Raw genomic sequence first — 24,355 nt, 5'->3', positions numbered from 1 at the left:
AATGACCAAATTACCCCTAGAGAAATTTGTTATGTCATTTCCATCCCATAACCAAACCAACTCTTCCATAACATAGAAAAGAAAAGAAATATATATATATATTCTTTTAGGTATCTATTATTTCGTTGATGTTACTTATTCTTTTCTTTTTATTATTATTATTATGTTGTTTTGTTGTTGCTGCTGCTGCTTTGTACTGCTTTTGTTCATAATTGACAAGTTTTTCGCACAATCATATATTTTTTCGTAAAAACTTTTATTGCTCACTTGGCCAATGATTCACTTGACACCTTACTTTTCACGAATTCACTCGTAAAATTATACGGAATAATGAAGAAAATTATTTTTTGTAATAAAATGCATAAAGAATATGATCAACTCTAGGCCAAAAAATATTCTCCAACCACCCGTATAATTATCATACTTAAAAATCCTGTTAAATTTTAAAATATGACAATAATAATTTGTTTCACTTTCACCTCCCTAGGGGTAGAAGTGCGTGGGTGGGTGGGGTGTTCTTTGTTCAGCTCCTAAACTCACTTTCATCACTCTCTACTTTAACAATCTCCAAAACCAAGAAACAATGGCTACCAAAATTCCCATTTCCCATTTTACCCCCATCACCTTTCTCTATTTCCTCCTCTTGTCCACTTCCCACATCCCCATTCTCGCCATTAACATTACCCATATCCTCTCCACTTACCCCGAACTCTCCGGTTTTAATCAACTCCTTTCCACCACCGCCGTCGCCGCCGATCTGAATGAGCGTTCCTCCGTCACCCTCCTCTCCGTCCCCAACACCTTCCTCAACAACTCCGATGTATTAAACAACCCTACGCCGCCGTCATCCTCGACCAATACCGGCGATATCCTCCGTTACCATGTACTGCTTGAGTACTTCTCTTGGCCGGATCTCCGCCGTATACCACCAACCGGAAAGCTCGTCACCACTCTTTTTCAGACAACGGGTCGTGCTCCGAATAATTACGGATCAGTTAACATTACCCGAGACCCGATTACACAGTCCATCACTGTCCATTCATCGAATTCCGAAGCTACTATTATCAGTTCAGTGAAGACGATTCCGTATAACCTCTCAATCTTCACCATTGATTCAGTTCTAGTTCCAAATGGGGGCAATCTAATTGCATCTGAAACTCGACCCCTTTTAGGCCTCAACATTACCAAAACACTCATCGATGGCCACAACTTTAACGTCGCCGCTTCAATGCTAACTGCTTCAGGAGTAGAAGAAGAATTCGAGGAAGACGAAAGGGGCGCCGGAATAACGCTATTTATACCGACAGACGAAGCATTTTCCGATCTGTCATCATCGTCCATATTCCAATCTCTACCGGCTGAGAAAAAAGCCGACGTGCTAAGATTCCACGTACTGCACTCTTACTACCCGCTCGGTTCACTGCAATCGATAGTGAACCCGGTTCAACCAACATTAGCCACGGAGCAAAATGGAGCTGCAAGTTTCACCCTTAATATTTCTAGACTCAATGGGGATGTATCGATCGATACCGGGATCGTTCAGGCGAGGATTACTCGAACGGTGTTTGATCAGAATCCGGTGGCGATATTTGGGGTGTCGTCGGTTTTATTGCCTAAAGAATTTTTCGACAAGACTTCAGCTGGTGTAAATAAACCAAGTGTTGAAGTACCTCCATTAGCTAATCCACCGATGATTTCTATCTCACCGGTGAATTCGCCGGAAATTGATGGTTCAGCTACAGCTAATCACTTATCTACAGCGCCGGGAGTCGTAGAAAAAGATTCATCGTCGGCGGCGAACGGGAAAAATGCAGTAAGATTATTTTTGGGTTTATGGTGCACAGTAGTAATTTATCTACTGGCAATTAATTAATTTAATCAGTATAATTATTTTCTTTTCTGCCAACTTAAATTTTGTTTCTGTGGAAATGATTTTAGGTCAACCGGTATAATTTATTTTTTTTCTTGCAAAAATCTTCGTTATGGTATTGTATAATCTGTAAAGGAGCTCCATTTTGTTTATTGCAATTGCTGTATGAGTAATAGGTAAGTAACATTTATGCTATGTGTGAAAATACAAATTTTTGCTTGCTTATCTTTTGATTGAATTTTAGCTTACTCTCTTTGTGTAGAATCAAGCCAACCAATTTTATAGTTGAGTTTTCTTTAGTGGAGTAAAGACAAGTAAAGACCGTTGTAAATATAGATATGGTAAGGGTGTTTGTCTAATTACATAGTCTTCCTTTTGTCTAATGATAATCCATATAAGAAGGTGATGACATAGTCATAAGATTGACTAATCTTTTGCTGAAATATTGGATCTTTAATGGAAAAATACAATTACTAAACGCCCCCAAAAAGGAAATGTACATCTCTTTGGAATATGTAGTGAATTATGTTGGGGAGCTTTTTGTGGAAATGTACTTCTTAGCTGTAAACACCCCGATGTATTAAATGTTCACTTGTTGATCTCAGCAAAGCAGAGTACCCCCAAAGAATAAGACGCTACTTATTAGATCATTTTATTTTATGTGGATTTTTTCTTTTTTGAACTTTTTAGCTGGCGCTTGCTTGGCCAACTTTTGCAGTGTGCAAACTGTTATCGTTACTCCCTCCGTTCCTTACTTCCTCTTTGGTTGTCACAATTTCTTTTTGAAAGTTAAGTGACATGATCTTTGATTAATATTTTAACATGTATTTACTCTCGTGTTGATAAGAAAAAATGTGCAGCTTATAGCACCTTTTTACATAATTTTTTTGAATATTCAAATTTTAATTTTTAAATATTAAACAGAACTAGTTCAATTTAGCTCTAAAAATTATTCAAATTAACTCTCCGAAAATGAAATAAGAGAATATTATTATTTTTATTGTTATTATAGCAAACTCAGTATTTGGACTTTTACCTCTAGCATACAAGATGGACGGAGATATTTAGGCCACCTAAAAGTGTCATAAGGAAACAAAAGAATCTGTTGAGATTTGATATGGAACATTGGTAGGACATTATTGGAGAAAGTGATGGACAGGCAAATAGGCAATGGCAATTATCAATTGGTTAACAACCCTGGTTATGGGATTGATCAGGTATATAGCGTAAAGAAAATGAACCAGTTTGCAAAGTTACTATTCAGATTCGATCTCACTGAATCTGGCCCCATGTTACATAAACTCCAACTTACCAATTTGGGCTACCAGTGATTTCATTACTGGGCTTAGTGTCACAATTTGGGTAGAAACCAGGAAATTTGGGCCCCTTCTATTTTACCTGACGAGTGAGTCTTTCAGTGTCTTGAGGTAACCTCGTCATCTTAGGACTTCATTGGATACATCTAAATTGATGCATTACAATTTCTGCTCTTGCACAAACAACAGATAATTATAGCACATAAAAAAAACAGAGGAACTTAAGTTTCCGATTCTCCACTTAGAGAGATAATTAACCCCTTGGGAAGAAAAATAGTATTTTGAAAACAATGGTTGTAAACAAATATTACAAACTCTCCCCATCTCTGTGATGTCTCCCACGCTCGCAGCCCTAGTGAAATTGTCAAATTGGCAGCAATTAACTAAAGGTGCCTAAGAAAAGAATAATCCGTCCAACATAGCACCAACAGATAGAAAATCCTGCCTAGAATACAACCAAGTTTTGGTTCATCCACCTAATAATCAAAATCTACCATCAAAATTGATCTAGATTTCACTCTGCTTTTGCCTTGGGCTTAATGCGCTTCACCCTTGAATATAGGAAAACTCCGGCAAGGGCAACTCCAGTTCCTGCATCAAAAAGGAAGAAATTGATTTCTCTATTGCGAAAAAGAAGGCAATCACAATCTTTTTAAACCGAAAAAAACGCTATCACTCGAGCTGCCAACAGGAAGAAGTGCAAAGGTGAAAGGAGGTTTCTCAATCAACAATAGAATATGCTGACAAGTATAAAGTGTAAGGTGTGTACCCAAAGCGTTGATGGGAGAAACAGGTGTGCGGAAGAAGAGAACAGAAGTCACAATAACCACCACTCGCTTCACACAGTTACCCACAGAATGGGTAACAGGTGATACCCTCTGCAATATCATGTAAGAAACCTGCACCAAAAATGGGGTGTCAGCAGGAAATAACATAACCAGCAGTTGTCACAAATGAAATAACACAATTTTCAGCAAGTCATCAAGATTTGTCTCATTGGTTTGTGAAATTAAATAAAAAATGAAGTCTGCTCGAGTAAATCAAGCTGTTGATTTGCAGTTCACACAGCCATGAGCGTAACAGTAAGAGAATCTTTGAGCCAATTTTACTTTGAAATGGCCATTGATATTATAGCCGAAATTAGCCTACAGCTGAAATTTCCACCTGTTTTTTCAAAACTTGTGTGTCGTCTTGACATTAAAAAAGCATGTAATATTAAGCAGTTCCCTCGTATAAATCTTCAGTGTCAAAAGCAGAAAAAAATCATATCAAACATTTTTAGACGGGCTCAAGATATTCAAATAAGACAGGTAGGAAAACTATGCCCAAGCAGATAGCAAGGAAGAGCCATGTCTTTCAAATTGGTCTACACTAGATAGGACTATGCACTTCCAGCGATACTATCAAAAAGAGATGGCAGGAAAAGGAAGGTTCTATCCTTTACTAGAAGAAGGGAACATCCAACAACCACAAATAGCAAACAACACAACAGCACAAAATGGAAGTACAGCATTACACAAATTATGTCAAGGTCTTAACAACGATGAACTGGACCAAAAATGCATAATTAGATCACACATAACCTTGTATCACTGTAGCAACCTAAATTTTGTTCTTCCTCACTATAAGGCGGGTTAGAATTTGAAATGAATCATGTTATAGGACTCCGAGAAATCAATGAGATATAATGTACATCCTTGTACCTGCTGATAAGCATGGAAGCAGAGAGCTGCAATGAGAGACCTTGTGTAAAGCTGGTTGACATTCATTCCCTAGCACAAAAGGAAAATAATGAAAGTTATTTAAAATAGTTGCTGCAAGTTCTGTAAAACGGAACAACGAAAGAAGACACAGAGTAAGCAAAGGGGTAGAATTAATAAAAAATTTCCGCTTTATATATCACTTACTGCAGCTTCCAGATACGCAGGAGTGAACTTGATACCTTCCGTGAAGAAGGCATATGGGGCTAGCAAGAAAAAGGACATGATCGTGATTATTGAAAAGAGAGTAATATTATCCAATGACTCCTGTAGAGAAAAATTGTTACAGCATTTCAGAAACCAACAAAGACCAAACAAGTTAACACAATAAGGTTAACCCAGAAGCAACCTAGTTAGTTGATGAGAAATTGAAAAGAACTCTCGAAAAGAACCCACAGAGCTAGCTCTTACAGCTAGCATTTCGACATGAACCAAAGAAACTTCCAACTTTGGGTAAATTATTTCCTTCTTATCGTCATCTAATAGCATGAAACAGATCAAAATTACCTCTTTCCGAACCATAAACTTCTTGCTGAGGACATTACGAGATTGATTGGTTAAATTCGAGGCCATTGCACTCCAAAATCCAGCCCTGGAAATAAACAAAACAAGATTTGAATATTAAATTTTGGAATAGAACTTGATCTAAAGTATCTCCCATTTATATACTAAATTAGCAACAAATCAAAGAGGTTATATAGCATAAAACATTTGAATTCCCCACCAATTAAAAGATGCCTCAGTCAATGATGCCAGTCCCACTCCACCAACAATTGGAACAAGAGAAGACACAACCCATATGGTAGGGAACTGCATTAACAACATAGATCCAATATAATCTGAATTAAGAGATGAAAATATAGGAAAAGGAGATTGAAAAATAGTTTCTTCGCTAGTTTCTTCGCCCTGCGGTCACAAATGAATGCAAGACCTTCTAATAGGAATGTAAATGATATTCATGCAAAGCACACCTCGCCTAAGAACATAGCAGAGAGGACAACGGAGAAGAATGGCTCCATAGCTTTGATAGTGTGAGTGAATGACACAGCAACTTTTCCAAGACTCATGTTGGTGAAAAGGTTACCCAAGGTATGCACAATTGCCAAAGGCAAAATTGCAACAAGCTGCCAATTGAAAATTTAAAATCAGAACACATGCACATAATCAGGTTTAACCCCAAATCATAGTTATTTCGTCTCAAAGAAGTTACCTGAGCACCACTAATTTTTGGCCTTTTGTATAAATTGAGAGTCCACATTAGAATAACAAGGATGGAGCCAACACCAAATTGCGCGAGAGTCACTGTAACTGGGAATTGGAACACTTTCAGTACCTATAGAAAATAGGAATCTTGATCAATGACGCACCTTGACACGTGGAAAGGCAAAATTTAGCATTTCCATTTAGCAGCCATGTTCATTTCCAAGGAACATGTAGTGAGTAATCTAAAGTTTTATTCTGTAAGCAAATAGTATTTCCTAAGCATATCTTGCATATGATAATGAGATTTAAAATCACTTAAATTGAGCTGCACACTATAAATAAATATAGGCCAAGTGTATGACAGTGAGAGATTAAAAATCACTCCAATCTTGTTGCAAATGATAAGTAAATGTAGGTTGAAAATGGCTCAAGTTGCAAACATAAACGCTCAGTAAATAGATAATTCCAAAATAAAGAAAAAAATTTAACATCTGACATAGTTTAAATTGTTATTCTGAAAATTTTGTATCAATTCATGCCGTTAAAACCTCGCAAATGGCAATATGTTATAACATCATTTCACCTGATTTTTTCCTGAACACACTTTCATGTTATATTTTACTTCTTTACAACAACATTCTATCTATAACAGCAATGAAATTCATTACAGCAATACATTTTTTTCTAAAATTGCCCCAGTATAACAGCCATGCTCAAATATCGTGTAGCAAAATTTGCACGAAATATATTATGTATATAATAAAACATTAAAATATATGATAATCACCATTAATGATACGCACCTAGTAAATTTGAAGTACGAATACCTAAAAGAAAAAGAATATATATTTAAATGACAATGTTTGCCTTTTAACCATATAGGTCAAATGACGGTATACATATATAACAACACCTCTACGTTTTCATCAAGCCAACACAAGTAAAGCGGAATGGAAACCAGAAAGTACACCTGCTTGTTGTAAATGTTGAAGTAGATATTAAACAGATACCAAAGCCCGAAAAGAGATCCAAGCACCAAAGTATCCATCAACGGCTTAGATTTAGGTGCCTCTCCAGCGCTCTCCGGCACAGACGTAGCTCGAACCTCCAGTCCATCCGATTCACGCTCTGGAGGCGGCGCCGGAACTGAAATCCATCCATTACGATTCAACTTGTAGGAAGAAGAAGAAGAGTCACCCGAGCATTTAATTGGACTGATTTTCCTCGATACTGAGGCATAACGCAGCGGCGGCCGCGAGGATTGAAGAGATAAAGGATTGAATCTGCTGAGTGAAGAGGAAATGTAAGGCTTGTGAGGGTTGTTAGGAAGTGAAATTGACGGAGAGAACGAGATTGCCGTGCTCTGCATTTTCGTAAATTGGATCGAAGAAGAAAATGCAAAAGAGAGAGTGAGAAGTGGTACAAGAGGAGATGAATATTAAATGTGTTGGGGCTCGTTGGGGGCTCCGTCAAGGCGTGAGAAATGTACGAGGGATATTCTGCGTATTTTTGGTAACTTTGGGGTTTCTTTTTGAAATTTTATTTAGACTTTCGAAAAATTAATTGTAACGTCGGAATGAATTTTTTTTAAAACGAAATGATTAATTGTATTATTGTACGCAAACAACTAATGTGCAACGAACGAAAGGATGATGGGTTTAGAATTTGTGAATATAGGGTGGTTGGACTTGGGGGAGTGGACAAATTTGTTGGATCTGATTGGTAAATCATTTTCTTACCAACCTGGAAAGATTGTGATTGGATCAAAATACTAAAATAAATAAAGGGACAGACAATAATATACTCAATTTGGAAGGTTATTTTACCCTATCTTATTATTGTAAAAAATATGAAGTTAAAAGAAACGTAATTCGATTTGGAACCTTTTTGCCTTATTCATTTGCAGCACAAAATCCAAGATTCATGCCTCAGAAATATGAATACAAGACATTGATTCGATGTAAAATAGCTGTTACTATATTTTTTGTTTACCTCCAAAGTTCAAACCAATTTTATTTGGAAAAGACGAGAACAATAACATATTCAGTGAGTAGTGAGTGCGCATCATAAAACAAACTAAAAGTCATTAAAGTATGCACCACAGATAAAAAGGAAGAGAGGCAAAGAAAAAGGAAGAGAGGCAAAGGTTTAGTCATTTTCACCAAAACTATATTTTATTTATTGAAACAAAAAGCTATACTACTACTATTTAATGACTATAAAAGCAAAAACGCACTTTCTCCTTAAGTTACATTGGAGTAAATAATTACCCATCTTTGAAAAATTACTTATAAATATTATTTTTATTTTATTTAAGACAAGAATATCATCTAACTTTCCTTATTTTCCTTAAAATCACCTCAAAATTTTTCTCTCACCTACTTGAAATGTCATGTCATTAAAAATTTTTTTTTTATAAATGTATAACTTATCAAATCTATTTAATTAAAGTATCCTAATTTTTTTTTTTAAAAAAATACACATGATATATTAATCATTGAAGATTAATTTAATTACATCAAAAGCTTGGGTTATTTTATTTGATATGTACTCTTCAAAATTTTTTTATTTGCTTATTTATTTCACCACATAATAATAGTTTAAAATACAAGTACTTATACAAATTGGTACAATAATTTTTGTATCGTTTATTTTATTTACTAAAAATTCTTAAAATATAAAAGAAATAAAATGATGGATGTCATATTTTAGACATTAAATTTGTTATATATATGAGAATAAAAGAATAATATCTCTTTTTTTTGAAGGAAAGAAAAATTATGTAGTCTTGAACAAAAAAAGTTTTTTTAAGAAATATTAACAAAATGATACCTTCTTCTGTACTATTACAAATGGATTTTTAAAATATTACTCAATCTATTATTCTTTATTTTTGATGGATTTAAAATGAAGTATGGGTATAAATTAGCATTTAATTGTATAATAAAATAAGATATAAATATAATGATCACAAAAAAAGTAAAGAAACTAAATTAAAAATAATAATTTCTTTTCTAAATTTTATGTCTTATCTTACGAATTTACTTATTTTATTTATGGACAATTACTTGAAAAAAAGTTGCAAGAAAAAAAAATCTTCTTTTCACTATGTATTTATCAAAAATTATCTTGCATAATAATTTACAAGTAATCTATGTCCAAATTAAAATTTTCAGGTAATAATATTTATTAAATTTTTTTTATTGAATTTTGTTTGGCAACAAAAAATATTGTAGATTTGCCATCAATATTTTTAAATAACAAATTATATTTTTTTATTCTCTATGACTCTATATTTGTAGGTAATATAATATCTTTGGATTATATTAATCCAAAAATTTTGTTGTATAATTCAAAAAAGTAAATTTTATTCTTTTATTCTCATATAAATAAAAAATTTAATTTCTAAAATATAAATCCATCATTTTTATTTCTTTTACATTTTAAGAATCTTTAATATATAAAATAAATAACAACAAAAAATTAAATGAATATCATTTTTTATAAAAACTTGAGTTTTAAATATTATTAAATGTTGAAATAAATAAGTAAATAAAAGAAACTTTGAAAAATACGTATCAAATAAAATAATTCAAGCTTCTATGTAATTAAATTAATCTTCAATGATTAATATATCATGTGTAATTTTTTTTAAAGAAAGAATTAGGCTAAAACTTTAGTTAAATAGATCTATTTATCTAAAAAGGAAAATTTTTTAATGACATGACATTTCAAGTAGGAGAGAAAAGGTTTTTAAGGTGTTAAAGTATATTTTAAGGAAAAATAGAAAGAGTTAGGTGATATTTTTGTCCTAAACAAAACAAAAGTGATATTTATAGGCAATTTCCTAAACATGGTGAGGATATGGGAATTCCTTTTCTCTTCGATAAAGATAAAACAAATTAATAGTCATTGAAGTATGCAGTCACAGTTGAAAAAATAACACTGATTTAGGAGACTTTGAAAGAATGAATCTAGACAGATTCATGACGGTACTTATTTAAGGAAAAAAAAATGGCTTCTTTATTCAAATGACATAAGCATCTTTACCATTTTTGTCCTACTTGCAACTTGCAAGTATCCAGAGCTACCATGTCTCCACAATCACTTATAGTACATGCACAGACCATGTTTCAAAGAGAAGAGAAGAGCATAACAAAGCAAAACAATGTGCAAGCCAGTGAAAAAGACCCATCATCTCCTGATTCATCTGATCTGTATTCATCATATAGTTAAGGCATCCACAATTCATGATTGTAACAAACATTACAACATGTTCCATAATTTAAACATTCCTCTTCAAACACAAAGATGATGATGAGTGCAAGTGTTCGTATATACGTCTTCTTCATGACATGTAAACTTGAACACTTGCAGTCTTCATTACCCGGCATACTGGGCAACTATCAATAAACCCTTCACATTCTTTACAGACACACAAGTGTCTGCATGGAACTAACAAGACACTGGCTTCTTTAATCTTGCAAGCTCTGCATTTTAGCTGCTGTACATTGCTTACTTGGTCGTGTGAACCACTTGCCAGATGGTGGTTTGTACTTGAGGCGGCATCGTTTACTTCACTATCTCCGCACCCTTCCTTAGCTTGCTTGGAGCCATGGACCATGGCCTGCTGAATATTGCTTTTCAGGGCATTGACAACCGACTCGTTGTACTTCGCTCTGTAGTGCCACGACTGAGCTTCTACAGTAATCTGCTTAATTCTGTCCCCAAGTTCCCTGTTCTTGCGGTTCAAATTGTCTATTTCAAGATCTTTCTCATATAATCTCCTCCTAACTTCTTTTTGCATGGAGTTCAGTAAAGATACTGTCTGTCGATGAATCAACTCCCTCATGCCCTTCATCATATTATCTTCCTGAGTTACCAAAGATGAATCAGAAATGCCCAAGGACTAAAATTTCAAATAACACAAATTAAATGCAGGAAACCTATATGCTGGTGTCAGTATCCCCCCTCCAAGTCATTTCTTGAACACTTAATGCCCTAAACAATCAACATTTGCCCGATTCTCATTTATAAATTGAGAAACCGACCCTTGTGATTCTGCTTACACGGAAATGCTCCTACTTGTACTCTGATAGTCAGAGTCTGACTCATATAAAAAAACAACTCCCAGCTTTTTTTAGGTGCTTTTAAGCCAAGATAGCTTTCAAGTACTTTGGGAGTGTTTGGGTAAATTAAAAAGGTGCTTATAAGCACTCGGTTTTAAGCTAAAATGCTAAAAATAAGTCAAAAGCCCACCCAAACAGGCACTAAATGCATGTCAACCGCTTTACCAGTAGGCAGTAGGTAGACATAGATATCAAGAATGGATAGGGAAAAAAACTAAACTTCTTTTACACATTGTATAACTTCATCCAGATCAATCTAAAGTTTGACATACCCAACTTCACACTAGTTAACGGATACATTACCTGCGCTTTCATGTAGTGATCAAATTCCTCTCTATGCCTGTCAATCTCATATTTAAAACCACTGTCTATTGGTTGAAGAGCAGGAAGGGCTGCTTTCATGTTTTCAGGAGCAGAAGTGACTGATGAATTGCGTTCTTTTTCCTCGTAAGAAAGTCTAAGTCCAGTTGATACAGTAATTGGATTCAAAATACTTCCAGCTTGATCCACTTCATTCTGACCAAAGTTGTTATTCAAGGATATCTGAAGCTTTTGTTGGCAATAGTTGGGTTCAACATCCCGGACTCTTTTGGCAGGGCGAAGTGCAGCAGATGGGTGTTCGTTGACGGTGTTGCTTATCGGGTAGCCACTACATCCAACAGTAACTGAACAAGATTCCCCAAAAAAAAAGTCTATGAGATCAAGGAAACAAAAACCAGGAATTGTCAACACCGCTCTGTGTAGGATGGCTAATTATCTTACAGCAAGACAATGAAGCAATTATGCAAGTAGCACAACAGAACTCTCCCTTTTGTCAAAGTGATGACCATATTTTCGGAATATAAAAGTCGTCTTTTTATAATATTCGCCAGCCAAGAAAACAGAAATACTAGTGGAGGGAGTTCGGTATAAATACTGAAGTAATAGTTTTCCCTAATTTCTACTAATTTACCGACTTTGAGTAAATAACCAGATGACATCCAAGATCAGAACTACTCATGATGATAGGAAGGTATTGCCAAGAGTCCCCCATCGGAAAAAGGACGAGGAATTGGTCTCCTTGAATGAAATTGGGCATCCTCCCCTCATAAGCTAGCTTTTAGGGTTGAGTTAGGCCCAAGATCCATTTCTTTAGCAGGTATAAATTATACAGTAATAGTTTAAGGTAAGTATTAATCAACTGCTCTTGGTATAGATCAAATCTCATATATAATAATAAGATGAACAAATAAAAATTAGTATTGAGATCATCACAAGCGTTAACAGTAATCTGTTCATTGCCCCCTTACCCAGAGGGTGACTAAGCAGGTGTTTGGCCATGAAAACTAAAAAATTTTGAAGTTGGGAGTTGAAGTTGGAGTTGTGTTTGGCCATGTCTTTTTGGATAAAGATTTTAAGACTTTTGAAAAGTATTTTGTAAATACAATTTTATACCCCCAATTTTTAAAAACTATCAAAATCACCCAACTAACAAATTTACCTACTAATATACAACCAAATGTGATGCTTTAAAGCTAGTTTAAAGCCTTTAAAGCTATAATAGCTTTGTGTTTGTAGCACAACCCGACAAATTACACCTTTTGTTGCTTCAAGATCCCATTTGGCTGCATGAACAACAACAACAACAACATACCCAGTATATTCCCACATAGTGGGGTCTGGGGAGGGTAAAATGTACGCAATCCATACCACTACCCCCGACGGAGGTAGAGAGGCTGTTTCCGATAGACCCCCGGCTCAGGACCAAACCATTAATTCAAGTGCCTTCTGCTTCTTAAAACGTAACCTTGTTATTAAAACTAGAAAATGACAGGTTTTCAAATAATAGAAACAAAATAGTCACTCATTAACAATTCCCTTGAAACCTCCAAATGTTTCCTGATATACACAACAGGAACTGTAAAACAGCACTCTCAAATCCAAAAGTCAAAGAACTGCATAGAAATTTCAGAGGCAAAGCTGTATCCCTACGTATCGAAAAGAAGAAATGCAAAACAAAACTAGGAGACCAATCACTATACTACACCGCGAGATGGAGTACTTGATATATGGTACTGGAACTATAATACTCTGTTAAGAGATGAAAAGTCTATAGAGGTTTTTCTTTATAAAAATTAAAAAGAATGGGGTCATGTGTAACAATAACAAAAGTTGAAATTGAAATTGGAGAAAAGTGAAAGAAACAAAAACTTGTTTTCACTTTTCAAAAACCAAGTTGGAAATGTTTTTGGAATTTCCATGGACAAACACCATAGTTTTTACTAAAGTGAAATAATTTTCCGCGAAAAAGTGAATCTTTTTTATGGCCAAACGGCCTCTAAGTTTCATACAGTTTTGACCCAAGTCTAATAGTAAGTCATGTAATGAAATTGCTGCAAAATCAAGTACCATATCAGTCAAAGTCATTACATTTAAATAGTAGAAATAACAAAGGACTATTAATGCGCTACCTCATTAACCATTTCCTTTTCCTAGCAGATGCAAGGCTCACTGTTCACCACAACTACCTCACCAATGGAAACTCCTTAATAAAAGCCACATATCAAGATTTATTTCTTGGAAAGTGAAAAATAAGATTGATCCGAACCAACAAAGGAACCCAGCCTCCTCCCCTTAAAGTTTAAGATTGTTTACTCCAGGCAGAGACTTCCAAAGCATGCAAACTTATCTCTTAATATTTTGGGGTCCTTTTCTGTTGAAGATTGAATTTAGTCAGAAGAACATTCAGATTACAAAGGCTACAGCCCTTTTTGCACAAAGTCATCTCATTTTTCTCAAGAAATCTAGCAAAAGACTATATATGCACCTCTAATCTTAGATAATGCCACACGTGTTTCTTTTTTTTGTTGTTGTTGATAACCATGGTGTTGTTCGAGCCAGCTTGCGCGCACCAAGGCTAGAATAGATGGGAAGAAATCACCTGATATTTATCTTTGTTGGGAATTGAACCTGAGACCTCAATGTTGCTCATCCCACTTCATTGAACCACTAGGCCACATCCTTGGGTGCATAATGACATACGTGTTTAAAAACAACGAAAAATATGATCAAAAATATAATGTCAAAGAAAGAAACGACAACAACGATCAGTTCCCTTAAGTGATCTGACCAATGCAACTATCATTTTACGTCCCTTGTATGCTTCATATTTAACATTAAAACAAGTCATCCACCTATTTTGTTGAATTGAACAATTTAAGGAGAGATTCTGTAAAATCACCATAAGCTCAAAACCATCACCAACATATACTTCCCAAATAAATATATTTTTACATGCTAGCTTCTTTTTCTTGTCTCTTCTATCAACCTTTATATCTTGACAGGATAGACTAAAGATGTGAAGACATGCTGGTACTGCAGGTCATAATTATCATGACCAAAGTGCTACAACTTGGCTGTTCTAATTTCACTGAGATTTATGGATGTGACACTCTAGTAGCTCAATCAGTGCTAACTGCCTCACGCGAGCCTTAGGCACTGAGGTGCTGAACAACCAAGACAACAAGTGGCCAGGCACTCTCCACATATGCCTTGGACCAACATTGATTCATCAGGCACAGGGGGAGTACAAGCCTTGCCCAGTTTCACTACTAGAAGTCTTTATAACACAAATACAGGTCAGTTCATATCAACCTTCTAAAACTGCTTTAACACTCTAGTCAGGCTTCGTGGCTCAACTAGAAAGCCAGGCATGGCAATGCTGAATGTGGAAATTCAAACACAAAAGGAAACCCAAAAACATAGAGCATGTATTAACAATCAATCTACCAGATCCCTGACAAACTGCCAAGCTTTAAAAATAACATAAAAGAGGAAAATCATGAAGCAAATCAGTGATTACTCTATTGCTAAAATAGAAATCCTAATTAGAGCCTACTGTACATAGTATTCTTGTGAAAAAGCATTTAGGAAACTCACCATCTCCGAACAGATGCAGCTGAGGCAATGCACTCACATCGTACTGGAAACAATTCCCCTCTAATGAAGCTGGAAACAAAGTGTTGCCATTACTGCTTTCTCCAAACATATTCCTGCAATTGTAGCACACGTTTAAATTCCATAAAACCAAAAACATCTCAATAATAACTTGTAGAATCTGTGACCCAACACCAAAAATAAATCATTAAAACCAACAAGAAAATACCCTTTTCGTAGCTAATCTCTAACAAAGGTTCCCCAAATGAATCGATTGACCCGGCAAACATAAGAAACAAAAACCCCAGATCCCAAAAGGAAATAGATGAATCTGATCCACCCAGGAAACGAGAACCCCAAGTCCCAGCTCGGCGTAAAAAAAAACCAGAAACCCAAAGAAAAACGATGGGGGTACCTCAAAAAACCCGAAATTGCAGAGTAACGGGCAAACACAAAAGAATGGGTCAATAAAATCAACAAGAAAATACCCATTGTCGTAGCTAATCCCTAACAATGATTCCCCAACTGAATCGATCCACCCAGCCAACATAAGAAACAGAAAATCCAAGTCCCAAATGGGCATAAAAGCAACAGAAAACTAAACAAAAACGATGCGGATACCTCAAAGAACACCCGAATAATGCAGAGGAGCCGGCAAACACAAAAAAACAACCACCCCCAAGTCTCAAATGGGGGGCATAAAAGCAATACAAAACTAAAGAAAAACGATCCGGGTACCTCAAAGAACACTCCAAACACACACACACAAAAAAAAAAAAAAACACCCCAAGTCCCAAAAGGGCATATAACCACCATAAAACTAAAGAAAAAACAAAAGGGGTACCTTCAAAAACTCAAAATAGCAGAGGAAAAGCTACGTTTGTGGGTGATGTGAAGGAGAGATAAAGAGGAGAGAGAAGTGAACAAGTAGTGAAGGTGGTAGAGATGTAATAGTAGTAGTAGTGGTTGTTGATGTGGGTAAAGGTTTCGGTTAAGAAAAACGATTCCATTTGTTGGTTTTGGCGTTGGTATTGGTGTTGGTGATACAATCACAACACACACTCACTCACACTTTCAATAAATCTTCTCTCTTTCCTTTGTTATCTCTTTCTTTCTCTTTCATATTACTCTCCCTGTCTTTGGCAGCTTTCTTTTCCCTTTCCCACCACTTATTTATTTTATTTCCGTTACCTTCTCTTCCTTTCAATTTACCTTTTTGCCCCTCCTCCTTTCAATCTGCAATATTTTTCGCATGGGTGTTTTAACCAAGTACAGTACATCACCTTAGTTGAATTGGAAGTTTTATTGTCAATCTAATTTGCTATTCTCTCCGTCTCATTTTAAGTGTTATCATTTTTTTTAATCTATTCTAAAAAAAAATATCATCTTTTTTTATTTAATAACTATTTAAAGATATAATTTCACTTAATTAAAAAAAAAAGATAAAGTAGCACATTTTTTTAAAAAAATAATTTGGTAAACATTATCAAGTCTTTCCTTAATTCTTAAACTCCGTACCCGACCAATTCAATTCATAAAATTTTATTTTTAAAAAAAAGGTGTAATGTTGCTTATTTTTACTTTAGAATATGAGGTGGAAGAGTACTTCGAGTTCAAACACATGATCTAACTCATTTCCTTCCTACCACTTTTTTGATATGACAAACTTCTTCTTTAGAAAAACAGTAAATATATTATAATATGACTTGTTGGGTTATTGATGAGAGGAAGAAAAAGTTTGAGAATTTGGTAGCATCGGTATTTTGTTGAATTTTTAGACAGTAAAGGTTGAATGATGGGGGAGTAGGAAAGGGCATTATAGTAAATGTGGAAAATGATGGCCTAGTTACTTCCAAAGGGGTTCTTGTCTGCAGGTGGTGGTCGGTCCAAGGCCAACAATCATCCACCCAAAGTATGACATTTACGAGTGGAATCCAAGCTCTTAAGCAATACCTTTTTTTTATTCCTACTGTTACTCCCTTACGTTTCTTTTTTAAAATGAATCTCTTTCTTCCAGAAGGACCATTTGATCATAAATTTAGAAGAAAAAAAACTTGATAAATAAGTAATATTTAATTATGCAATTTATTATTATTTACTAAAAAATATTAGTAGTTAAATCAATTTTAATATTTACGAATTCTTAAAGATAAAATATATCTTTTAAATACACAGTAAAATTTTATTCAAATCTTCATTATGAAATAATTTGTCATAAATATTTGAAAATCTATATTCAACGCTAGCTAAGTTTGAAAACAATTAGCATGATCACTCCAACTTAGAGTAGTTTACTCAAGAAATTCACTCAATTTTATTTTATAACCCCAAAGCTAATTTGTATGAAGAAAGGGTTGCGACCGCTGTAAAATTTCGAGAGGTATTTTTAAGATAGTGAGAGCACCCTTTCAAGTATGGAAGAACCCAATAAGGTATTCCACTCGACATACACGACATAGAAAGCTAGTGATGGACAAGTTTTGCAAAATAATCAGAGACACGAACGAGCCATTGCCAAATTGAGTGGGCACAACAAAATTACTAGCTAGCACCATCTCTAACGACGGAATGTGTGTTCAGACATTATGCTTCCTCCGTTTTAGAATAAGTGAATTGTTGGGGTATTTATTGGTGTTTCAAAATAAGTGAATCATAGATTTTTTTTTCAAATTTGTCCTTATGAGTTGACAACCAATTAACTTTTGAAAAGGTATTACCAGGTTAACTTTTTCTTTTTTTGAGGTAAAAATGAAAAGTTGTGTTAAATTTATAACCTTAACAATTTTTTTCTTAACATGTGTGCCAAAATTCAACAATTCATTTATTATAAAATGGAGAAAGTAGTTTCCATGCCTTTTAGGTCTTTGAATTGAAATCTAGTTGGCTAAGGTCTGTCAACCTATAAATAGTTGTCTTACCTTACTTTACAAAGGCATCTGCCCTCTCACTCTCTTGCTCAACACACCGATTTTTACTTGGTCTTTAAACATTTTTCTTTTGTTGCCTAAATAGTATTGATTTTGCTTTCTGGTCATCTCAGCTGCACTCATATACTCCCCAGATTTACTCAGATTTGTTTGTTTTACTTATTCGTTCTGTTTATTTTGTACTTAAATATTTTTCTTTAAGTCAAATCTCAAGTACATCAAACTTAAAATAATGTTCATCGTAATACGTATTTTTGACTCACCTATAAATTTATTTATATTAAAATCATGGTAAACACAATCAATTTAGAATAATTTACTTAAAAAGTTACTTAACTTTGTTTTGAGATAAAAAGTTCCACTCTAATATCGACTACAAATATTTCTTACATCATAATATTTTTTTATAGAAAATTTAATTCATGTGGTAGAAATTGTAGTCCAGAATAAGATAGAAAGTTGAAATGGGGGAGAGAGAAAGGGGAAAGGGAAATGGAAGAGACGTGAAGCATAAAGAGGTGGAAATTTTGGAAAAAATCAAAATGAAATGATAGAACATGTGGGGGGCGATGATATATAATGATGATGCTAAAGGATCTTTGGGGTGATGCCAATGGAGCGAGCGTGAGCGTCACAGAGCGGAAGGAGTCAGTAGTGAGTAGACAGACACGCATGTGAACATGACCTTCAAACCAGCCGGCTCTTCTACCTGGGTCCCCCCCTTCCTTTTGTAACATTACTTACTCCAAGTATTTGTTTTTTAATGTTTAGCTTTAAAAGTTTGTGATTTTGAATTTTTGTGTCATTATATCAGTTCTTGATTTTTATTTATAAGATAAAATTTGTATTTAGTTAAATAGGTTCACTATTTTTTAAATATTTTAAACATTTTTCTAATAAACAAAACTAATAACATATATATCTCACGGACAATAATTCTAAGTTTTACTAATTTTTGTTCACAAGACACAATTTTTGATGAATTGAGCACGTAACTGTCTTAAAATTTCTCCGAATATTTGATTTTTAGGCACAAATTATAATGTCTGTCTTATGAGCAACATATCTAAGTTTAATAAATCTAGTTACTAGCCAATTTATCTTTTCTTGTATACTTAAGTTTCATCGCATCTCTGCTTCTCGTTTTATCTTCTTTTATATTTCACTTTATGGAATTACATTATATATGTTACTGTTGTTATTTATCTTCTTTCATATTTTGCTTTATGGGATTACATTATATATGTTACTGTAGTTATTGTAAATTTCAATCATGTATTGATTGAAGCGCACGTGATAGAATTGACGATAATATCAAACATGTCATAATTTCTTTTCTTTAAATTTTAAGGTCCAACAAATGATTTAATACCCAGAACAAACACAAGGCTCCTCTCATTGCCATTCCAGACAAGTTGATAAAGAGTGCACGTGATTTCAAATGCAATGTTTCATATCCAAATATTGAATAAACAGTTTGCTCAGATTTTTTATTGAAATCTCAATATGTTGTGTAAATTAAATAGTACATGACATCTAACACGACGCAGAAAATAGGTTTAGACATAATTTCAAATCATATTTTAAAATTAGTACGTAATTTGTAATCAGATTTATTTGAAGATGAATTTTTATTTGGAATGCAACTTGAATTTCTTAAATTGTAATTTTTTTTCACTTGACATAAGTTTTTGTGAATTGTATCAAAATTTTCCCAACTCATCACATGCTATCATATTCCATTTAGATTATATTTGGAGTTACATAATATTACAAACTTTGAGAGACACTTAACTTCATAAAGATTGCTTGTATAAAACAACGATAATAATAATAACCAAATATTCTTTAACATAGTTCTTTCACATTATTCAAACAATCGATACTGTAAAAGATTTTTTTTATATGTCGTATAAAACTAAGTCACATTTGAAGTACATGACAAAATTTTGTTAATAAAAATTACACTCTGTCATTCCAAAATTTCAATTTATATGATACCCATTTTTATTTAGTCGATTCTAAAAAGTATAATAACTTTTAAAATTTGAAAAAAATGATTTAACTTAATTTATTTATGTTGCTTTGCAATGCTTTTATTGTCACAAAAATACTTTTTTTAGGGGGTTTATTTTCTACCATTTATGTTCTATAAAAAAATCTTGACACATAAAGCATATCCCATGAAACAGGCCACATGTCAATATTAAGCCCAATTAAATAATTTCGGCCCACAATCATAGCCCACCCGCCAGGTCGTTCATCATAACCCTAAGATGGGAGTATAAAATTTATCATCTTCCCGCAACTTAAGGATTTGGATCGGCACCAGCTGAACGGCGATTGTGCTCTCTGCTATTTCTGTCTGCGAAAATGGTATTTCATCTTCATTTTTACATCTTTCATTTCTTCACTGTGTCATAGAATCATAGTAAAGTTCCCATTCAATGCTGTTCATCACTGAAATTTATAATTTTCACCGTCGAAGTTTAGAAATCTCGTTGTTATGAAAACGCTTTAATTTACTCTGCTTGTTTGATGATATATAGCTGTTGTAGTTGCGGTGTTTGGTATTTATAGACCTTATATCTCTGGGCTGTAACCTTAACTTGGTATAATTGCACACTGAGAGCATTCCAGTTTATTCACTAATTAGCAGCAAGTCCATATCTCTGGGCTGTAACCTTGTAGGAGTAATTATAGACCTAGCTCAGTAGCTAGTTGACCTTAATTAATGCTCTATGACGTGTAGTTCTTGGAAGGAAGACTTTGTGCTGAAATGAAATGGGCACGAGAATTGGGGATTGAGGGATAGTTGTTGTACTGTGTGATAATGGTTGATTAGCGTAAGAGGAAGGATGCAATTCAGCTCAAACAAAGTGAGAGGTTCTTTTTATTGCATACAAGGTTATCCTGTCCCTGGTGAGTGGATGAATCGTCTTTCTCCCGACATACAGTTTACTGGTGGGAAGAAACTCATTGCCAGCTCTGCGAATGAATAGGCTCTTGGTCATGGGCAGCTTCATATAGATATTGTGATTTTACCTACTTCTCGTATTTTATGATGTCTTGACTGATCTTGCAGGTGAACGTTCCTAAGACGAAGAAGACCTACTGCAAGTCCAAGGAGTGCAAAAAGCACACCTTGCATAAGGTCACACAATACAAGAAAGGGAAAGATAGCTTGGCTGCTCAGGGAAAGCGTCGTTATGACAGGAAGCAGTCTGGTTATGGTGGTCAGACAAAGCCTGTCTTCCACAAAAAGGTAGTTTTTCCGGGAATAGATATCATCACTCTTTTATTCAAAAGAAAATTGGCATACAAAAAAAGTTCGGAAGTATGAGAAGCTTTTCGCAATTTAGCACTGCAAATTGGTGTACTGGTTAAGGAGTAACTAACCTCTTTCTTTTGCCGATACAAACCAGGCAAAGACCACAAAGAAGATTGTGTTGAGGTTGCAATGCCAAGGCTGCAAACATGTTTCACAGCACCCAATCAAGGTTTGTTAATGGAGTTATTTCTCTTCTTCGCTGCTGTGCTTATTTTTCATAGCTTGCAAGTAAACCATTTTCTTTTGTTATGCAGAGGTGCAAGCATTTTGAAATTGGTGGGGACAAGAAAGGAAAGGGAACCTCTCTTTTCTAGATTGCCTATGAAGTCACCAAGAACTTCCTTTTTTGTCTTCTCTTATGCTGCAATGTTGAACTTTGATTATTTTGGATGTTGGCTCTATTGTGTTACATTTTCTTCCAATAGATTTTGCGTTGTGATAGCTGTATGAAGATCCTAACTATATTCTAGTTTTTGATAGTGTGTTTACTGTTTTTGTAATTTATTTTCAGGCCAATGGGATGAAGTTCTGATGTTATATTTATTATATTAGTAATGCCTCTACTAGATTTTCTCACATGGAGTGCCATAGTGGTTTGTTTAAAATCCATTCGAAAAAAGTCTCTTTGCATTTTAGTGTTGGGTCAGGGGTGGTGTGCTCAGCTTGATAGGTGTTGGCTTATGGTCATGTGTAAATCATGCACCAAGAAACAAAATGAGACTGAAAAGTTGAAAGGAAATTATTGTGGAGAAATCCCACTTCGTAGCTTACTCAACTATCTGAGCTTTGGTCTTTGTTGGAGCTTACTCAACTATCTAGCTTTGGTCTTTGTTGGCCTTGTTGCTAGCTTGGGTTTCTTTTTTTACCATAGGGAAAATGTCATCATGACTCCGTGGATTGCTTGGGATAGGGGGGGAAGGGGGTACATACTTGGAAGATGGGCCTTTGAGTGCATTCTTGTTCACCAGACTAGGTTTCCCAAAGCTTTCCCTCCAATGCATCATCTTGGACCAATAGGCTCGGTCCATCCACTTTGTAGAATCTTCTATGGTAGGTGACTCCTCCTTTAGAGCCATAGGGTTAGATATTTCACCCTTTTCCATCAAGTATCCACCATCCCATGGCTCTCTTTAAGGTAGGGATCCGTAGAAATGAGCTCCATTAAGCCTCACTCCACAATTGTAAGAAAATTTCTTCAAATCCTCCTTTGGAACAAGTAGGGAGACTTCACTTTCGACCTCAACAAAAGAGGACTTGTCATATACCATAAAATTGAAATCATCCTTGTAAGAGTCCTCACCTAATAAGGCAAGCAAAATTGGCTCTCTCGTAATGCTTGACTGATTTGTATGCTGTTTCAATTATGTGTTTTTTCCTGCTGCTGGCTTAAGCAAGTTGCCATTTTTTGAGTGCTTAACCTGTGTACAACGATTAATTGATTATACTTTCTGTTTCTGTTTTCGATGATTTCTCATTCTCACAAAGCAAAGTCAGCTATAGTATGAAGGAACAGGAAAAAGCTATCAGAAGTGTTTATACTTGACATATTTCCTGCTTCTCCTATTTATCACCCGTAATTTAGCATGCATAATAATGTATAGTAGATGGCCACTAAATTAAACAGTAAACAGTTGTTCCTCTTATGAGAACAGAATCGATGTTAGTTGATCCATATTTTCTTAGTATTTGCCATAATATATGAAAGACATTTCATTTACAAAACCTAAAAAGTTTGCATGGTTTCCTGTTCAATTCCAATTTTTGCATGGTTTCCTGTTCAATTCCAATTTTACCCAATCGGTCTTTTACCGCACGGAAAAGGGCTAAAATGCCACTCAACTACTTTAGGCTCAAAAATATCCTTCCATCCACCTATTTGACTCAAAAATACCCTTCAACTTGACAGACAAGTGATTAGGCTTCTAACCTGACACGTGGCAACTTCTTGTTGTTTAGAGTTTTAATTAATTAATAAATCATTATTATTAATAATAAATAAATAAACCAACCGGATTCCACTACCCAACCCAACTAAATACCCGACCCAGCTAATAATTTTGTACCTATGTTCACTCCAAGATATGGCTCATCTTTGTCTTGCTGCACTTTTATCTCTGCAACACACATTCAAGAACCATATGCATAAGCAAATAAAAAAAAAAAAAAACAAAGAAACCCCACACAAAAAAGAAATGATTCTTTTTCAAGATTGGTTCAAATATGTTACCTGGTACAAAATTTGAACTTGAATTTGAGAAGCAGCAGTAGCAAAAGAGAACAAAGAAGAAGAAAGGAGGGAACTTTTTAGTATTTGCCATTAAAGAGAAGCTTGAGGTTTTCTTGTATTATCTTTTGTTTCAGGTTCAGGTAAAGATTGCACTACTCAGATGCAACCTTAAGAACATGTGGGCTTAAGACAGCCAAACCACCATCAACCTCATTCCCCTGCAATATTTCAATATGTTTACCAATTCAATTTACTAGGCAATATAATAATTAGAACAACCAGCTTGCCACCTTCATTGGCCGAATCAGTGAGAACTATAACGATTTTGCGCTTATACTTGATCATGCATAGTAATTCCAGCAGCCAAACTATTACGGTTTTCCCCTTTTGATATTAGGACCGGGTTTTCTATTTGAGTATTTAGCTGGGTCGGGTGTTTAGTTGGGTTGGGTAGTGGGATCTGGTTGGATTATTTATTTATTATTAATAATAATGAATTATTAATTAATTAAAACTCTAAACAACAAGAAGTTGCCACGTGTAGAAATCTAATCACTTGTCTGTCAAGTTGAAGGGTATTTTTGAGCTAAATAGGTGGATGAAAGGATATTTTTGAGCCTAAAGATGAAAGGATATTTTTGCACCATACCATTTTCAATAGTTGAATGATATTTTAG

At 34.7% G+C, this 24,355-nt stretch overlaps 4 protein-coding genes across 5 annotated transcripts; 2 read left to right on the top strand and 2 right to left on the bottom strand.

Annotated features, from left to right (window-relative positions):
* Positions 1–450: 450 nt before the first annotated feature.
* On the top strand, positions 451–2,095 carry LOC107862530 (fasciclin-like arabinogalactan protein 4). Its single transcript, XM_016708136.2, has one exon. It carries the CDS (start codon positions 584–586, stop codon positions 1,871–1,873), a length of 1,290 nt encoding a protein of 429 aa, XP_016563622.1. The 5' UTR covers positions 451–583; the 3' UTR covers positions 1,874–2,095.
* A 1,312-nt stretch (positions 2,096–3,407) lies between these two features.
* Positions 3,408–8,235, bottom strand: LOC107862531 (triose phosphate/phosphate translocator, non-green plastid, chloroplastic). Its single transcript, XM_016708137.2, has 9 exons — positions 7,120–8,235; positions 6,157–6,279; positions 5,918–6,070; positions 5,671–5,756; positions 5,454–5,538; positions 5,094–5,213; positions 4,890–4,958; positions 3,956–4,085; positions 3,408–3,777 (listed from the first exon to the last, which is right to left on the bottom strand). The coding sequence occupies exons 1-9, from the start codon at positions 7,516–7,518 to the stop codon at positions 3,701–3,703; spliced, it is 1,242 nt and encodes a 413-aa protein (XP_016563623.1). The 5' UTR covers positions 7,519–8,235; the 3' UTR covers positions 3,408–3,700.
* A 2,095-nt stretch (positions 8,236–10,330) lies between these two features.
* On the bottom strand, positions 10,331–16,466 carry LOC107862533 (probable BOI-related E3 ubiquitin-protein ligase 3). 2 transcript variants are annotated; one of them, XM_016708138.2, is made up of 4 exons: positions 16,038–16,466; positions 15,197–15,309; positions 11,582–11,943; positions 10,331–11,022 (listed from the first exon to the last, which is right to left on the bottom strand). In XM_016708138.2, exons 2-4 carry the CDS (start codon positions 15,303–15,305, stop codon positions 10,498–10,500), a joined length of 996 nt encoding a protein of 331 aa, XP_016563624.1. In that variant the 5' UTR covers positions 15,306–15,309; positions 16,038–16,466; the 3' UTR covers positions 10,331–10,497. The 2 variants fall into 2 exon arrangements, with proteins under 2 accessions (XP_016563624.1, XP_016563625.1); XM_016708139.2 differs by having other exon boundaries at positions 15,423–16,355.
* A 3,842-nt stretch (positions 16,467–20,308) lies between these two features.
* On the top strand, positions 20,309–22,027 carry LOC107862534 (60S ribosomal protein L44). The gene is made up of 4 exons (XM_016708140.2): positions 20,309–20,496; positions 21,206–21,385; positions 21,546–21,620; positions 21,706–22,027. The coding sequence occupies exons 1-4, from the start codon at positions 20,494–20,496 to the stop codon at positions 21,763–21,765; spliced, it is 318 nt and encodes a 105-aa protein (XP_016563626.1). The 5' UTR covers positions 20,309–20,493; the 3' UTR covers positions 21,766–22,027.
* The last annotated feature ends 2,328 nt before the right edge of the window (positions 22,028–24,355 follow it).

The sequence above is a fragment of the Capsicum annuum genome, chromosome 3 (assembly GCF_002878395.1).
Source record: "Capsicum annuum cultivar UCD-10X-F1 chromosome 3, UCD10Xv1.1, whole genome shotgun sequence".
Classification (NCBI taxonomy): domain Eukaryota; kingdom Viridiplantae; phylum Streptophyta; class Magnoliopsida; order Solanales; family Solanaceae; genus Capsicum; species Capsicum annuum.
Note: the sequence above shows the minus strand (reverse complement) of the source record. Positions and strands in the feature narration are given on the sequence as shown.